Raw genomic sequence first — 18,826 nt, 5'->3', positions numbered from 1 at the left:
TTCCTTGTTATTCTGCGCTATGTCAACAATTCAACTAAGCGTTTCTATCAGCTGTAAGAAGTTCATTCTTCATTCTTCCCCTTAACGAGCCCGCAATCATGCGCACAACTTCAATCAGTTCCATTGCTCGGAATCAAGAAATGTTATTGTAGCCGAATTATCCCCTCTACTGGTGTCAAATCAAACAGAGAATACACTTCCAATTGAACCCGATTAGACTTCGCGCCTCAGTTTCGCGTTGTGCTCGGATTGGAACGGTCCAAAAATTGGTTCAAGGATATACACGTCTGTTTGCTGCCCAGTCACACGACAGATCAAGCTTCTCTGCCGAAGGAAGCAAAGTTTTCAATGTGTAAGGATAACAATGTCAGTCCATCGATTTTGCACCTACCACTTGTGAAATTATAGTGCTCGTTTGCTGTTAGTGGCCAGTTTTATAAGCAAACATAGTTTTACAGCATGTTATACTCTCTCAAAAAGTGTGTTTTAATACTCGCTTATTACACCAGCAATCGAAGTATTGTGTGCAGTAAGGAGTAATTGTTGTAAAAATCAATAAATATTATGTGTAATCTTGCTTAGAACCTGTGCAGAAGAAAGTCTCAAAATTTTCATTGACGTCAAAGGCAAGAATTACCTCTACGAGTGCTCTAGCACCTAAAAGCAAGTGTTTGGAAAAGTTTATACAAATGCTACAATACCATCCACAGAAGTCCAGTGTGTGAGTGTACGATGCATAGCACCCCATTCCAGCCAGCGAAGGTCGCAAGCGTATCCCGAATGAATGTTCAAAGTGGTCTGCCTCAGTCCAATCATTGTCAATAAGGGTTTACCCGATTGTTTGTTCCGTGCGCACTAGTACTGGTGTGAAAAATCGACTGCTGGCCAGGTGAAGCATTAGCATTGTTCCAGTTTCCATCCGGAAAAGCGCTCACACGCTGTTTTGATGTCATCGCCGTAAACGTCATCGTTGTTCAGTTTCGGGTTCTTCAGCCTTTGTAGGCCCCTGTGTACGTTTGCTCTGAGCGTGAGTGTGTTCGGGTTGGAGCGCTTCCGGAGCGCTAGTGCTATTTTCCCATCCCATAGTGCTACAGTGGCCAGTGCCCGTACGATTAGTATTCGGGTGTCCGCGTACGGGTGGCTAGTGCAAGCTGGGTAGAAAAAATATGTTGTGCCAAGCATCGAAAGGTGTAGTGAATAATTTACACAAATCGCGAAAAGTATGGATAAAAGCTCTGTTCATTATACTCGTGCTGAATGCGCATGTGCTTGTTGTGACATCGCAGCAGCAGCAGCAGCAGCAGCACCAACACCAGCATCAGCAGCAACAACACCAACAGCAACAACAGCAACAGCAGCTTTTGCCGACAAACCTGCCATCACCGCAAAAAAGAGGTAAGCACTCATTTTTCCTCACTAGACTCACAGTCCCGCAACCAAACACCACATCATCACCCGCTGCCACTTTGCTTACCCGAGGCGGTAAGCCAAGTGTGTTTGCTCGCTGGTTAAAAGGAAAACGCTCGTGTGAAAATTCCGGGCTTTCCCGACCCGCACGGAACGCTCATGTATGGGTTGGCTTTGACACACATTTTAAGCGTTCACAAGAAATCACTGTTTGAAGTATGCATACACACTGATTGTCCGCTGTATCGTTGTTCGTGGCTTCGGGTCTGTATATGTGGCGGGGTGTTTGCTTATTGCATACCGCGTATGAGCCAGTTGGAAGGATCGTTTTTCTACTGCTACTGTGATTTTTAAATAAAAATTAACCTCGCCCAAAAAAAAAAAAAAAACAAAATTCTCGTAGCTCTAACAACAGCTTGGGGACAACATCATCTAGTATCATCGATACCAAATCCCCTTTGTTAGGATGTTTCCAATGTTCACTATAGAATGCTACCCGCTAGCGTTTTCATAACGATACGCGCGTCCAAAAATATGGAGCATCAATAAACGGGTGACGTAGAGTCGAGCAGACGCGAACGTTGCCCGAGCTGCATCAAAGTTATGAATGTGAATGAACCTTTCACCTCTTTCACCGTTCAGGGAACTTTTTTGCCACCTGATGAAAATGATAGTACTTGTTGTGTGTGGTTGTGTGCTGTAGTGCTCGCTTCTTTAATATTTCGTCCGAGAAGGATACGTTCATATGCAAATCAAAGTGTTGCCGTCAAGGGGGAAAATGGTGATGACCCCGGAACATTCACTTCCTCCCACACAGTAGCGGTTTCTGTGGGAAAGGCACTCAAACAACCCTTCAAAGAAATTGTACATACCTTCGAATGGATATGACTTGCTGTTGGGTTGTAGCGTGTTCAACCTTTCTTCAATGGTTCGCTTTGATTTTTACCATTTAATACTTAGTAGTGATGTGCTCTTGATGACAGGCAACAAGTTACACACACACACACAAACCGTGCTTGGTGAATAAAAAACGATGTTACAGCATTTATAGCCATGCAGATAGGATAAAAAAGTAAACAGGAGAATTACACTTATACATCGCGAATTAAAATGCTAATGTTGTTTAAACGCTATTAACGTTGCTTTTTTATGCCCTCTGTACTGTTTGCAGTTGAGTTAATTAATCTTGATGTGATAATAAATGCTAGGTAAAATCGGTGCACTCTAAGCATGCTGGCTCTGCTTAATTGCTTGGAACAAGAAGATTCTATGCGTTATTTAAAAGTTTTTATTATGTGTTCACAATACAGAGAACTCAGAAGGAATGAAATTTCAAATCAAATTTCACAAAGATGTGATTAAATCACATATCACAAAGTTTAAAAAATAATTCATTTTGAAAGAAACATTGCCTATGGTTCGGAGAAAATTGATGAAAAATATCGTTCATTTATCTATCGTAATATAGCTTATTATCTGAAACCGTAGGCTGAAACATAATTATAATTAAGCGTTGAATGGCTAACGGTCAGTCCGGATGTTAACGACGCATCCTAATCATGAATAATGACGAAGAGTGTGTGAAAAAGAATCTGAAAATAAAATCATATGACGAATTGCATAAAAAAGCCGAATTGTTCAACGTAAACGAATCTGTCTAAGTCTTTAAATACTCGACTATTTGACAAAGTGACAAAGTGTAAGTGACAAATAAATTTGTATATTTATAACCACAATGACGTTATGTAATAACCCATATATTTAACACAGTTGAAACACAATTTAGAAAAGGAGCTAGTATTAAATTGTCATACTGATTTCAAATATTAAGTTGAATAATAAATTAAACCGCTAAACTTTTGATGATAAATATAATATGGTGAAGATAATATGGATAAATATGACAGTGAAGGTTCAACAAAAAATATTATTTTTAAAAATTACATAAAAATGTTTAAAGCTGTTTGCTCTATGTTTTCAAAGAATTGTTTTTGTATATGTATTGATCAACTCATATTTTTATATGATTTATCTATTCTTTTTTTAGGATGCATATTTTTCTTTAGCACGGCCAGCCCATATTATAGACTTTATTTACCACACAGTCAGTCCTTGCTACGGAAGAACGGTTCGGATGAGATATGGTCTCGGTCCTGTCGTATGGTTCGCGCCCATAGAAGTATTTTAATGGCGAATGAAAGTTATTAGCAACTTTTCATTTGGAAGCCCGTGTTCTTAATATTAAAAAATGGCTTTTAATGCAGATTTTGGAATGATGATAACGTTAGTTTTTAGATGGATTTCTCTCGCCAGATAATAATTATTGACAGTGTTCTCGCATGAACTATACAGCTTAGATTAAATTTCATGAGATAGCTTATTCTGCAACCCCTTTACAAAACGACAGCAAACATCAAACCCTCGTCAACGGTAAATTCAATTAATACGCTTCGATCTCGTACCATGCTGTCCGGCATGTTGATGTTTCCAGTTTTGCTCTACCGGATCTTTCGTTAGAACCACGACCGTTTGTGATTGGCTGCCGTTGCATTTGGTTTCTGATATTTTATATACGTGGGAATGAGTTTTTTTTTTCTCATGTTGGGCCAATTTCCCCAACACAACTACGGGACAGGAATCGTAACCAGTTTTCGGTAGTTCCATGTCGTTGATGCTTTGAAGTTAGCGTAGAGTAAAAGGATAAAAAATCGATCCTGCCGGGCAATTTGGAGCTGGCAGCCAAAATTGACAACGCACGATTTTCTCTACCTCTAGGAGGAAGGTTGTTGGGTGAAATTGTTGTGTGTAAAGATGGAACGGTTCAACCGTAGGAGAAAACAGACAAATCTATTGGCTGGTTGATGCGCTGTAAATGGTTGAAAGGAAACATTTTATTTATTCATATGGTATCGTTTTTAAAAACGATGTGAGTATGATTCGAAAAAATGAATCAATTTTGTATTCAGGATGATGATTAAAGTATGTGTTATGTTGTTTGAACATATTTAAAGTTTAATAGTTTTTCATCCGTTACGCAGTGGAAAAACTGATAAGCATTATCAAAACGTCACTAAAGGTTCACATCATGATTCCTCCAAAACAACTGCATAATTAGACAACCGTCTGTTGAATATGGATCCTAATCATTTGCAACGAACGTTGTGTTACAAGATTTTGCTTCAATCATTCTTTGAGCAGATTGTACGTTTTTAAAAGACCAAGACACTTATAACAGATTCCATATGCTAGGTGTCGTGTTGATAATTTATGAAAAATGGTTAAGATAAAAAATGCTTATTTTCCCCCGAGCCTTGCGCGCAAGTGGTGTTGGAGTTGGATAATCTTTTTCCACGAGTGAATGACAGAGATAGAAAAGCAAATATTGCAAAGGTATGAAACAAAGCTACTGTGCACCACCATCGAAAGTACCATAACGTATGATAAGCGTATGCTAATTTTATTCATCTTAAGCACAGTCGAAACATCTCATTCTTCCGCGTTCATCGTTAGCTACAAAAAAACTTTGTTGGCTCGTTGTTCTGAGAATTCGTACGATTTCCCTGTACCTCATCGCCATCAACGTTATGATCGCAACACACGGTACTGCATACAAAATTCTCGAAACGTACGTGATTTGAACCCGTCCAAAATTATGCTAATATTAAATCCGTGTTTTGACACAAGTTGCAGTACGTTGCAATAGTATCTAAAATTTCTAATAGACCCTTAAAATTAATGTTCCGAATATTTTTTGACTGTTTCAAAATTGTTAAAATTGGTTGCTTCCAAATGTTATGCTCTACTGTTATGTAAAGCTTGTTTATTAGCAACCACTTGATGGTGAGCATACGCAATAGGCAATAGACACAATTTTTTTCATAAGCTGTTCTCTTTTTTTTCGTTACAACGGCCTGGCCGTATCGACTCGTAAGCTCTTCTCTAGTAGAACAATAATTGGTAGACCATAGGCAAATGAAACATTAGAACAAATATGACTATTTAAGAGATTATGTTTAAGGTTCTAAGGAACGGTTTTATTATTGTTCAAACGAACTACAGTACTGTATAGTGCACTGTAATGCTTTCCCAGAATCGTAATACTCTTTGGAGAAAATAAATTGATCTTAAGTAGATAATGTTTATCAAGCTGTGAGTAACATAAGTAACACATTCATCACGAGCATCTTGACATATGAAAGGTCTGTGATGGAGCACTGTCTGGGTCATTTGTAAATATATCTTGATTGAAATTGATACCAATTGTCCATTGAACCAATAGCGAACCAAGGCTTCAGCGGTATACTTATGTGCTATACATTAGGACACTACGCACCATTGTATGTTTGTTTACTCCAAAAACAACTGTTTACTGTTTAATTTAAAAATAAAAATAATTGAGTAGGTTCCTACAAGAATTTGAGCATTCAGCTCTGTTAGTATGCTAATAGTTCCGCCTGACATATTAAAATCGTTGTAAGCGTAGTTGTATTTTGTAAGTGTATTTGTTGCTATCCTATAAGACACTTGTTTAAGGGGCGGCCCGGTGGCATGATGGTAGCGGCGCAGGTCTTCACACGAACGGACAGGACCAAAATCCCATCCGGGCCAATCCCCCGTAGCAAGGACTGACTATCCCGCTACGCGGTAAAATAAGTTGATACGGCCAGGCCGTTCTAACGAAAAAAAAAGACACTTGTTTAAATTAATCGTTTCTTTGTGATCGTCTTTCATTGAGAGTAAACTAACTCCTAAATAAAAAATTGTCAACTTGCGATTTAAGCGATTCAGGTTCTGGTTCCGGTACCGGTTCCTTTCTGTTCGCGTATCTCTAATTGTATTTCATAGAGTGGCACAAGGCAGTAACACCAGCAGTGTGTACCGTTTATTTTTATTGCACTAAATACGCCCGCAGGGAAAAGATGGCCAAGCTACGCAGGCACGTGACAATTTCTGTGTGTCAAAGAATGGACTCGAAGGGATATTTTGTGCCCAAACGCTATTCGCACGATCAACATGATTACCCGTACTGCTGGTAGCACCATGTTAGGGTTTAGGGGTATTGGTATGATACATTTTAGAGTGTGAACGCTCACAATCGTCAGTAAGAACTTTGATTTCAAACGTGATGCCATAAAGTATGTTCAGTTTTAATCATTTCAAAGCAATACAATACTAAACTCAAGTAATTGCAAATATGTTTATGTTAAAAAATATGTAAACGTGATGCCATAAAGTATTTTCAGTTTTAATTATTTCAAAGAAATACAATATTAAACTCAAGTAATCCATAATATGGATTGTGCTTATGTTAACTTTATTGTTCAATTCCCCAAAATAGCAAAGATCAATTAAACATAATGCTACTGATATCAGATCTAATTTTATCACGTTAACTAATTTCGTTTTTTTGCTAATTTTTTTTTATTCATGAAGAACCACTATAAAGTCTGTGTTGCTAGTATTTTACTAAGTAATGTCAGGTAGAAGTTAGGGAAAGACGAAACAGCAGAAACGTTTTAGTATTGAGATAATTATCCCAACATTGAAATATTAGCTTATTTTCCTACCTCTTTACTCTAACGTATTTCAAAACAGTATTATGGATACAAGATTGAGCTTGGAATCAAAAACAACCGTAGGAGAATGTAGTTAGTAGTACAAAAAACATTTATTTCAATCTCACACTATCCGCAGATAAAAAAAGATGATCTACGACACATAGCATAAAACAAACAAAAAAAAACAGGAAACTGAAGCTATCGTGCTAGAATCACGCAACTTACCTGCGACCAGTTAGAATAGCTCGATGATGGCGCAGTACGATGGTTCACATCAAATGTACACTTGCCTGACATAGAGATACCTGTGCCATCCTCTTTGAGAGTGTGTCCTTGTGTTTTTTCAACAACTTGTGGTTGAATGATGAAAAAATAATTAACGAGAGCACTACATTCACTGGGAAAAGTAATCTAGTGCGCCGTGGCTGGATACACCACAAGCATGATTCGTTGCTTTATCTCGTTTTATATACCCGTCCATCCCTGCTGTAGATAACGGACCTGCACAGATGAAAATTGTTGTGGTGCCTTGTAACTTGACTTTTTCTTTCATTATGATCTACTGCTCTACGCTCTTTGTTCGTCTAGTCTAAACATAAAGAAAACACGAAAGCCTAGATTACGATAGTAACGACGGGATCTGTTTCTTCTGTGTTTCATGCACTTGACTGCATTGCAATTATTTCGATAAAGCAAAAAATGATTATTCTGCATCGTTACACATGGACAGATCGCATATTGCACCGTTGATGAAAACGGGCAGATTGTTGTCAATAGTTGAAGTAGTATTTACATAAGACTATGCTATTATGGATTTAGTTACTGTAAAAATGTACATCATATTAGGTATGTCAAGCAACACTTACGATTACCTTTTGAACCCTTTTGTTATAAAATGTCATTCATGTTAGAATTTTCATAACACTTATGAAATTCCATTTCCATTAAAACTTCCAATGGAACATTTATTTAAGATTGTTTCGGAACATTTAATTGTCATATAACGTTCCACGAAAACATATTTAGATAAACATAGCAAAGTATAACTACTTCTAAACATACCTTTTATTTAATTTGTAAATCTCTTTTTTTTCACCAAAACACGAAGCACTGCTTCACACGTTGGCAATCACCTTATCTCTATCTTTTTACTGTCATTTATCTACAAGATCCACACACTCAAGGTGGCAAAAGGAATCTAGGTACGCATGGTTTGCCAAGGTTTACAATTTTTTTTTATATTTACAGATTATACTTTACAATCAATACAATTATTCAATAATGCCATCTGTGTTGCAATTTGTTTTCCCAGATTAATATAGTATAAAAATCGAATAATATTGTTTAAAGATTAGTTTTAATCGGAATAACAAAAGCCATCCTTTTTGTAAAATGCCATACAAGTGCGTAAGTACAATGAAGTTTTATACTCGAATAGCTGGGCCATAGATCTTATGCTCATCCATAATGTATCATGCGTACATTCATGCTAGCCACAAATTATTTAACAAAACCTGAAATTTTCTACGTATAAAATTTATTGTTCCCTTAAGAAATCCACACAACCCACCCATGAATGCACGGGAGGATCAAAGTTAATTTCTTCGTTGCCAAAAATTCGCACAAGCTTACGTTACGCCCCACAAATTCAAGTTGGGCCACAAATCATTGCACCTTGCGGGCGTTTCTTGTCGAGGGGAACGCGTTGGCGAATAAACCGACCAAGCTAATCGTGAAAAACCATGCGCCTCCATTATATCGAGGCCACTATAGCTCAGTGAAAAATTCGTACTCTCCACATTCCAATTTTTCCGTTAGGCATCGAAACTTTTTGCAAGAATCTTTCCCACCTGCTTTCGATCCATGTCCTCCACGTGGCACACCCTGTTTGTTCTAAAGAACACGTATATTTCGACCGTTTGTGTATGATTTATACTTCCTGTTATTATTAATACGTTCATAAAAAGGCGAAACATAATTTTCGCTGGTAATTAAATTTATACGAAACACAGAGCATAATAACGACCACAGGGGCGCTACATATGGTATGCGAGCATCGTGGCTCCATTCGCTATGTGGCGAATGTGGACTCCCAAATCCCTAGTGAAATATGGTTTTCCGGTTGTGGAACCTGTTTCTCATCGGATATTCATTGCCTGCTGGGAATTCCTCTTAAAGAAACGTGTCCTACAGCGGTGTCTAAGCCATTTGGGACGTCGGTAGAGTTCGTCGGTTCACACTTACTTCTCGATTGTTCCAATACAGCAGACATAAGCCAGAGCGAGGTACAAATTTTTGACCAAACGGTAAACGTGACGTGATTCAAGCTCGAAAGAAGCCATTCGTCGTCTATATAAGTTCTTAGCAAGCATTGCAAGCGCTTGGAAAGGGTGGATTAATTTAAAAACGTGCCATTCTCACGAATGTTGAGTAAATAATGAGATTTAAGCTGAAGCTGAAACTTTAAAAACAGATGGAAACGAGTATGTATTTGTATTTGAGACGAATACAGTTTTTAAGTTAAAATAATTTGTTTTTGTTTTAAAGCTCGTGATATCGTTAGGGTTTACATATTTCTCAAACTTAAACCAGTTCAAATTGAAAATATTTTTCCAATACAAACTGTATTATTCTCATTTTAATTTTCAAAACTGCTTATTTTTGAATTCTGGCTAATGGAAAATGGCTTATTTATGAGGTGGCCCAGTGGTGTATTTGGCAACGGTGTCGGCCCTACACGACTAGTGTACAACTAATACAAAATCCCATCGGGACCGTTCTCCCATAGCAAGCACTGACTATCAGGTTACGTAGTAGTCATTTACGACCTGGCCATTTTAAGCAAAAAATGGCTTTGTAGGTGAAATTGTATATAGTATTAACTATTGTATGTTTTTGATTACCTGTATATATTTGAAAATTCTCAACTCTAATGAACTTTATTAAACCCCACTGACTTTACTTTACTTTAGTCTAGCAGAATACTGAACTCGACTGAACTGAGATTTAAAAAGAAAAACGACTTTGCATACTTGATAAGTAGTGTTACCGTAGGAAAGTACTCACTCTCAAGAGTAGGTAAAATTTTTAAATTTTTAAATCGACATTTTTACAAGGTGTTCATCGCTAAACAGTAAAAAAATATTAGGTTCTGTACACAGTGGCATTTCATGAAAAATTATTTGGAATTTTAAAAAATAGAACACCTTGAGAAAGAAGTCGGTGAATCGTGTGATGGGTAATTATGAAAACTACAATTTATGTAAAAATGGCAAATGAATGGTGAAATTGGAAATGCCAGCCTTGGACACCTTTCAAGAATATGTAGAAAAAGAAAATCTTCTCCATGTATATCCCCCCTGTATTCCCTGTACACTGTAAAGAATATGCTGAATCTATGCTCGTTAATAGTGAAAAAAAATGTTTATTTCGTCGTTATTATTCATTTATTTTTACAGAACTTATTTTAATTTTATTTTTTACAGAATTGTTTATTTAATTGTTTGTTTATTGTTTTAGCATGTAATAGAACAGAAAAATGAAAACGATAAAGATGTAAAATATAAAATAGAGGAAAACATATACCATGCCTACACCTAACCATTTGACACGCAAACTAAGTACTTAAGAATATTTTTTCTAATTCTTTAATTCTAGTATATTGCTATTGTTTATTAAACGGATATTGTTTTCGCATTACTTTTTTCCTTAGCCGGTAACACTGCCGATGGTGCCAAGGATCATTGCAACAAAACTGTTGACATCTATGAGGATATCTCCTCACCCGAAGTAACTAACCTGAACCGAAACCGGCCACTCACATGTTGGTACCGGTTTCGTAGCTTTCGTGGAGCACCACGCGATTGGGTACTCCGGTTAAACTTCAAAAAGTTTAAAGTAGGAACGCTGCTGAATGCTACGCACTGCGATGGAGGCTACTTGCAGGTGAGATTGTTTACTAAATTTTGCTCAATTACCTTATTTGTCATTTTTTGTCCCAAAATTTCACTGTAGCAAATCCAGTTTTTTACCGTTACTCAAACAAGATATTGTTTCTATTTTTCATCCTACATTTCGCGCGAACCCTTCTTAGATAACCTTTAACGAAAACAGCAATAAAAACTATATAAAAAATCGTTCTGCCTGAAAAGTACATCTTTCATCATTACACGGTACAACGAAAAAATGTGAATCCGATGAATTGGCAGCTCGAAGCGACGATTTGGCATTCGTTCCAGGAAATGAATTTTCATCCAATGGATTGTACATTATTTATTCGTTCGAGCAACTTGTCACGTACGCCAACGGCAACATCCGATTTACTCCGTCCAATTCAACTTGCATCGTACACTTTCATGCAACACGGGACCGACCGAATAGTGGAATTCGGTGCCAAAAGTTCCATCGTTCCGGTAGCAGCATTCCGTTCGGTGCTTTCTGGATACCCCACTCTGTTCGATACGACACTGAACGGATCAGTATAACGTTCTGTTTCCCGGATGATGGAGGTTGTCGTTTTACGTGCGCTGTAATCTCAGTTCCGGTGCAGTATACCACCATTGACTGTGTGCTTTTGGCTGAAAATGACAGTTGAAAAATGTCTTTTTCCTACGCTACTACTCATGTTGAAGGCAGTGGGAGAAATGGTAGAAGTAGTTTATCGAAATGGATTTTGAATGAACGCTGATAGAGCAGCAATTCGATTTGTCCCTTACATTGAACTGTTGCGTACAGGATGTAAAGGATATAATTAACTCATGACAACTTACCTTGAAATGCTTCCAAGGGTTTCATTCTCAACAACCAACAAGGTTCTAAAATTTTAGTTTCCTTAAAAAGTTAACATAGTCTTAAGGTTTTTATTTTTGTACAACTATTACTTGTAATACCTACGTGTGAAAATTCAAGTCTTGGCAAATCCAGTTAAGATTAGAACCCAGACCCACCGTTTTGTTAGGTCGTGTAGTATCGGTTATACTATTGAGCCGTCCCATAATATCGCAATATTTAGTTTATAAAACACTGACCAGCTTCATTAGTGACATTTAAACCAACAATAACACATCGCACATTTTTGCTTTGTTCAATATAGCTGAGCACAGCATGAGTTATTAATATAGCTCTACGAAGGTGAAGTCGTCGTACCCGCAACGTGATATGCGCAAATGGCACAGGCAAATGGACTCGGATTGACCTCGTCATCGTTTGCCGCAGCTTCGAAACGATGCTCGTTTGCATTTTGTTCGCGCCATCGTGCTTCTGACACTGACGGTATGGCCATATTTCACGACGACGAAATGCGGATAATCCTCTTAATGAGATGAAATTATTTCATAAATTATGAACAATTCCCCAGCGCCGCGAAATGGTGCCCTGATTTCCAATTTTGGTTCGTTAGCGAAATCATATTCCTTCACAGTTTCTCGGAAAATAATAGTCGATATTGGAAATGTTCAAGATACTCGGGTGCCTGCTTGCGCAACTTCTCATCACAGGCATTGTTAAAGATGGTTAAATAGTGCAAACATTCTAACTCTTAATTTTGGAACACACATAAGCATGCAACGTAATAATTCGTTCTTTGTAGCAGATTCTATTGTTTCTATTTTAGTTTCATAACCAATAATTATAATTAAAAGATGATAACAAATTACCCATCCATTCAAGCTTTTCTATGATATCTTCGTGTCAGTTCATCGAATTTACACTCATCTCCATTTGCAGATAGTGGACGGTAATGCCAAAACCGATGTGTCAAACCGTAGAGAACCGGGTCAATTTTGCGGCGAGTCGGAGCAACCGCAAACGTTCATCAGTGAAACAAGTGCCGTCAAAATAGTCTTTCACACCGATAATTTCACCGACCAGGTAAATAGCACTGGATGTGACGCAAAACCATACATACATTTTCATTTAACTTATTGTTGATGATCAGTTACTCTTTAATTTTAATAACCAACATGGAATGGAAGTTAAATGGCACAGAAAATTAACGTGGTATACGTGACCATGGCAAGAATGACGGGTCTGGTATAATCAACAATGTTGGACCATTTTTAGAAGATATATATCATCCAAAACTGGGCAGTAAATTTCATTCATTCATTTCGTATTCATTATTGGAGAATTGAAGAAAATTCCCTAAAGAAGGACTGTTTTATTGCTACAAACCGCAACGGAATCCAAGGTTGTAAAGAATCAGGTGACAACTGTACGCTTGATTAAGAAGATACAGCAATATATTAACCGAATGTACCGCTTGTTCCCTGCCACGGTGGAAATGCAATGACCATAAGTGTTTTTTTTTAGTCCTATGAATTGGGTGAACATAGAAAACAACTTCAGTATCAGTTTAATAACTGCCGTTTTCGGCAGTAGGCTTTTTGTTTCTAACTTATTTTCAATGATTTCTTCAGAAAAAAAAACAAAAAAGAAAAGAAGAAAATACCAACTAAATAGAAGTAATGTAAGATATGGGGCGATAAATATAACTCAAACGGCTAGCAGACACCAGAACATTGTTGTGAATGTTTTTTTATCGCTCATTCTGCTAGAGCGCGGCCTGGTAAGGAACATCTGAGTCTTTAGTATACGTCCATCGTGTAAGCTTGCAGTAATTCAAGATAGAAAGAAGCAGTAGTAATGTTCAAAACAATCTACATTGTCGTTCCCGAACGAGTACTGAACTTGTATACAAATGGCAAGACAAAAACTTACAGCTGTTTCTAACAGCTTTGGCAATGTCGCCAAAGAGTCGACTTTCATGTTCTCTAGTAATTCCAAAGGATTTTCACCTCCTACAAACAAAGCACTGTTGCAAAAAAGACTAAATAGTAAGTGAGTAACTCTACGGCATTTGTTCTCTGGCTGTGGTCCCATGAGTAGGACCCGTAAAGTTTTAAGTGATGAAAGATTTTGTCTGCTTCAATACATTCACAAAGCTCACACGAGTACGAACGCTTGTTTTGGAAGAACTTGACTGTCTGGCTTACAAGGCATGCCTTGAACGATTCTCGGGAGTATTACTATCTTATGGCTGGTATGAATCTTTCGAGAAACATAAAAACATGAAAAATTACTTAACATATTATAAATCATCTATTACAAAACAGATTTTTGATGTTATGCGGGTCTGTTATGAGTCAAAAGAAGAATCATTTTCAGTGTATGGTAATTTGATATTTTTAGTCCCAGGTTCCACTTATTTACATATTAACGGTATTCAAGATGTGACTGTTTCTCCAAACCATACATTCAGGCCGATCTAATTATGCCAATGAGTCTGGTCGATTGCGCTTTGATTTCACCAATTGAGCTCTTTTGAATCAATGAAAAGAATGGTGCAGTGTCAGTTTCGCATCCAATTCATCCCTTCAAACCACCAGCATTTGCTCATTTCAGTTGCGAAATGAAGCTGCATTTGAGTGGAAACCTGATTGCCACTTTTGGCACAGTGCATTCGATCAATACCTGTCACTAATGGGGGGGAGTATGCTACTCTGGGGTTTCCCATTTCTCTTTGCAGACATATTTCGCGTTCGACTCTGGCGCAGAACAACAAATGGAGGTATTCAACCGATACGGTCCCCATCCGGAGCTTTATCCGAATCGCCGAGGTGAAGTGGTTCAAGGGTAAGTACTAGATGCTGACGGAAGCATCTATGTTTGATATACAGCCTCAATGCTTGCATTGCTGCCATCAGAATCAAAAGCCGCCGAGGACAACCTTCAATAAGTACCGTCGGGGATTTGGCGAGAGTGCATTCATTTATTCAAAACTATCGCCAAAATTGATTTATTCAATGAATATAAATGACTACTTACGGGATGATTGAAAGTATGCGGGGCGCTAAATTCAGCCCCCAAAGTTTGTCTGCTGGCCCTTTAGTTTGTTTCCCCTTGTTCGAAACGTTCATACTAGTCCTCATTTCCAACAAACCCAATGCGCTAATGTATGGTTCTTTCTCTTCCATTGCGGCTTTCCCCTACATTTATTATTATGGTCTACACTAACATTTTCCGTGACTGTGTGCAATTCACTCGCATCACCAGCTCGTACTGCGAACGAGAGTTTCGCGACTGTCGGCTGCAGACCTGCTACGTGCAATCACCTGCTTATCCAGGTATATATCCGCGAGCGTTGAAGTGTCGCTACCGGCTCCACACGAGACTGCCTTTCATCAAGCTCTACATCCAAAATGAACAGTTCGCAGTGGACGGACAGAGGTAAGTGGCCGAACGATACGGGTTTCCACGAACTGTTCTATATTCTTCATTGGTATGAAGTTCGGGGGCTTTGATCTTCGATATCGATAATGTATCGGGCTTTTCTCCTGTTACCACTGTTTCGACTCAATGCTGCGGTCCAGGTGTGAAAACATCATGACATGTCCGATGAAGGAGATAGGGTCTGGTTCGGAGCACTGTCCCTACGATTGGTTGGCTGTGTACGACGGACGGGACGAGCACGCACCACCAATTGGAAAGTTCTGTGGGATGGGCAAATTTCCGTTCAGTATTATCGGTAAGTGTGTAAATAGCCAGTTTTATGGAACCAGCTCCCCAAATCCACAACTCAATCGCGCACTGTTTTGAGAACTTTGAGCGTTAGAGTTGAGTGGAATTACGTGTCAACCATATGGTATGCATTTTTATCTTCGCAGGAACGTCCCAGCATATGTATGTGGAGTTTGTGTCCTCGCCAGCTGGACCGCTGCTTAACACGGGTTTCCATTTCAACGTGGGAAACTGGCCAGGGCATGTGGAAACAGTTGGTACCAAACATGGCGCGTGCGATTGGTTGCTTAGTTCTGATGCGTTACGTGCCACCAGTGCCTCCGAAGGCATCTTCCTCAGTGTAGCTCACTGGTATCCACCAAATACCTCCTGCAGCTACCACATACAAGGGAACGAAGACGAAGTGGTTCGTCTTTACTTCCCTAGGTACGTTCAAAGATAAGCGCGATAGCATTGGCTAAATTGGCACAATTACCTTAACCGTTCTGCTTAACTTTCTCTTTGACAAATCGTTTAGTTTTCGAATAAATCGTATCGAAGCGCCGATCATAAAGCACGAGGAGGACTGTGCAGAATCACTCACGATCTACGACGCAAACAATCCCGATCCTGCCCGTATCATCAAGACGTTCTGCGATACCTTCTCTCGACCAATGGAAAAGATCGACTTTGTTAGCACTGGTCGGTCGTTGTACGTGAAGTTTCTTAGCAAAACCGGCTCGTACAGTGGCAGCTCGCTGTACTACTGGGCACATTATGACTTTTTCAACAATACGAAGTTTGGCGATCCTGTGCCAAACACGCTCTGTGACGAAGTGTTTTATGCCTGGAAGTATAGCCGTGGAGAGTTAAAGTCCCCAAGAAACACACTCATCTACAAGCGAGCTTCTGGCAGTGACGTTCGTTGCCAGTACAAGTTCATCACGGACCGTCGTTTGTTTTCACGTGTTGTGGTCGAAGTGACATCGGTGACGTTCAAGGAAGTTCCCTACTCGATAAGCGCTTGCACTCGCTGCCACGAGGAACGTGTCGATAAGCTAATTCTGTGGGAAGAACGAGACAAGAGCCAGAACCGGTTGGCTTGCTTTTGCGATAATATTCCCCGACCGGTGCGAATAATTTCTTCGGGTGATCAAATGAATCTAGAGCTTATCATACAAGGCCAGCACGCGACAACAAGCTACTTCAAAAACCCAAACACCCTGTTCGAGGCGAACTATGAGTTTGCTCACGGACCAATTTGTGGACCGATTACGTTAGGTCCCTCGCCGGATGGAGAGCTGGTGTTTCCCTACAAAAACGCACTAGGATTCCAACTGACCGAAAACCGCAAAGAAAAGTGCATCTGGGAGCTTAAGGTAGCGGCTCAACGTGATTTATGGTTGCACCTGGACAAGGCACGGTTTGCTGAGCGAAGTTGTGAGCACGGCCGCATTGAGGTTTATCTTGCTGGCCGACTTGAGCCAAGATTTATCATCTGTCCAGAAAATGTTAGCCTTGCCCGAGATCTACCAATACTGTCTGCGGCAGAGCTGGGTGCCGTCGAGAATGAGAATGAACCGTTGCCAGTACTGATACAGTATACGGGTGACAGTGCTATTGGTAAAAATGCTTTCAAATTCGTGTGGACAGAACTGTTCCATCTACCTCGCAATGCCGACGGCACGCTTGCGACCTCGGCCATGTTCAAGGACAGCTGCGATTTCTACTGTCCTGGTGATCAGCATGTTTGCATACCGGAATATTTACTATGCAATGGTGTCCTTAACTGTCCCAACGTGACCGGCCTGCGAGTTGTGGAGAGTAACATAGACAAAAACTATGAGTACATCGAGGAAAACTATCTGCGTACCGGGCTCTTCGACAAGGAGTTCCTGCTCAACATCGAGTATCTGACCGATGAGTCGCCGGAGCTCTGCCGGACGAAATACATACCCGGTAGCAACCCCGGTCAGGTCGAGCTACCGGACGTGGTCGAATGCTTCCAGTTTCCGGTGGTACAGATGGTTGTAGCTGGCATCATCGTCAGCACGCTAATCATTCTAGCTTTCGTCATCTATTGTCGTTTGTATGGGCAAAAGTATTACGAATGAGAGGAACCGCACTAGCGCTGGCTGTAGCGACCCTGCTTCCAGTCTCTAGACTATCTCTAATGGGGTAAGTTGTTAGGTTTTTGTGACTCTTTTCACTCCCGACACTATTTCCTTCGATCCTTCATTAGTTGATCTGCAAGGGTAGACGCAACGAGTGAGCTTATTGTGTGTTGCGCAAACTGAACTAGTTACATAGCAAGGGCACAGCATTTACGAGGAAATAGCTACGTTCAGCAACATTTAGTATGCTATACAGAATCCCTTTTTATATGACCTTTCTTTGAGCACTATTTTGGAACTAGTAGGATCTTTTGGTAAAGTTTGTAAGCGATTGCATTGAGGCAATTGCAGTACGGTTGAAAACGTTCAATCCTCTCCACTAGTGGTTCATTTTAACGATCTACACGGAAATTAAAAAAAAGTTTTTTCTCAAAAGCCCGCACGACCTAACTCAGTAGAAAATAGTTGTGGGAAAGTTTGCTGCACCAATTGAACTAGTTTAGGGAATATTTTCTTTACTTTCTCTTCGTAGCAAACAATAGTACCAGTTATTTCCATTTAAACAGCAAGTTACAAGCAGGGTTACAAGCAAAAGTTGTACTTGAGACAATGACAACTTCAGCAACACACACACACACTATTAAACAATGCATCAGCAAGTAATGCGGGGTAGCTTGAACATGATGCATGAAACTAGTTTTAACAATCGTTTCATCGAAACAAAGAATATTGTTGGAAGCAGTGTTTGTGGTGAAGGAAGTTAAACTATAGGCAAATAAAAGGCAATTCTTTACGATAATGAAAATAAGCTAAAAAAAACAACAACAAATCCTTGCACAACTTGTACATAAGTAAAATTTAAACTAAGAATCCTAACTAAGAAACAAAACAAAACTCACAAACAAATAAGAACCAGCGTGGACTTAGGCCAAATAGGAACGTAAAGCAGAACACGATTCAAATGCAAATGGAAGTAGTAAATCACAAATCTAGGGAATATTATGAATCAATTTCAATTACTATATACAACGGTGATGGAGAGAAAGTAAAATTGAAGAAAAAACTCTAAACGGAAAGCCATATATTCAGCGTAGTACATTGTTGGAGCCGAGGAACCTTGAACTGTTTAACGAGTGAAGTGAAGCAAATAGAACGAAAATGTTATTAAATTGAGTATGTAGTGATTGTGTGCGTCGGTGATCCCTGTTGGGTAAGGTGAACAATAAAGAGAAATGGCATGAGAATGCTAAT

At 39.2% G+C, this 18,826-nt stretch overlaps 1 protein-coding gene across 1 annotated transcript; it reads left to right on the top strand.

Moving 5' to 3' along the window:
- The first annotated feature begins 1,166 nt into the window (after nucleotides 1-1,166).
- On the top strand, nucleotides 1,167-17,575 carry LOC128706846 (uncharacterized). The gene is made up of 8 exons (XM_053801787.1): nucleotides 1,167-1,395; nucleotides 10,678-10,910; nucleotides 12,690-12,833; nucleotides 14,491-14,597; nucleotides 15,018-15,191; nucleotides 15,335-15,489; nucleotides 15,629-15,908; nucleotides 16,000-17,575. Exons 1-8 carry the CDS (start codon nucleotides 1,167-1,169, stop codon nucleotides 17,573-17,575), a joined length of 2,898 nt encoding a protein of 965 aa, XP_053657762.1.
- Nucleotides 17,576-18,826: the final 1,251 nt, after the last annotated feature.

Source organism: Anopheles marshallii, chromosome 2 (genome assembly GCF_943734725.1).
Source record: "Anopheles marshallii chromosome 2, idAnoMarsDA_429_01, whole genome shotgun sequence".
Classification (NCBI taxonomy): domain Eukaryota; kingdom Metazoa; phylum Arthropoda; class Insecta; order Diptera; family Culicidae; genus Anopheles; species Anopheles marshallii.
The sequence above is the reverse complement of the archived record's forward strand: the minus strand, read 5'-3'. Positions and strand labels throughout refer to the sequence as shown.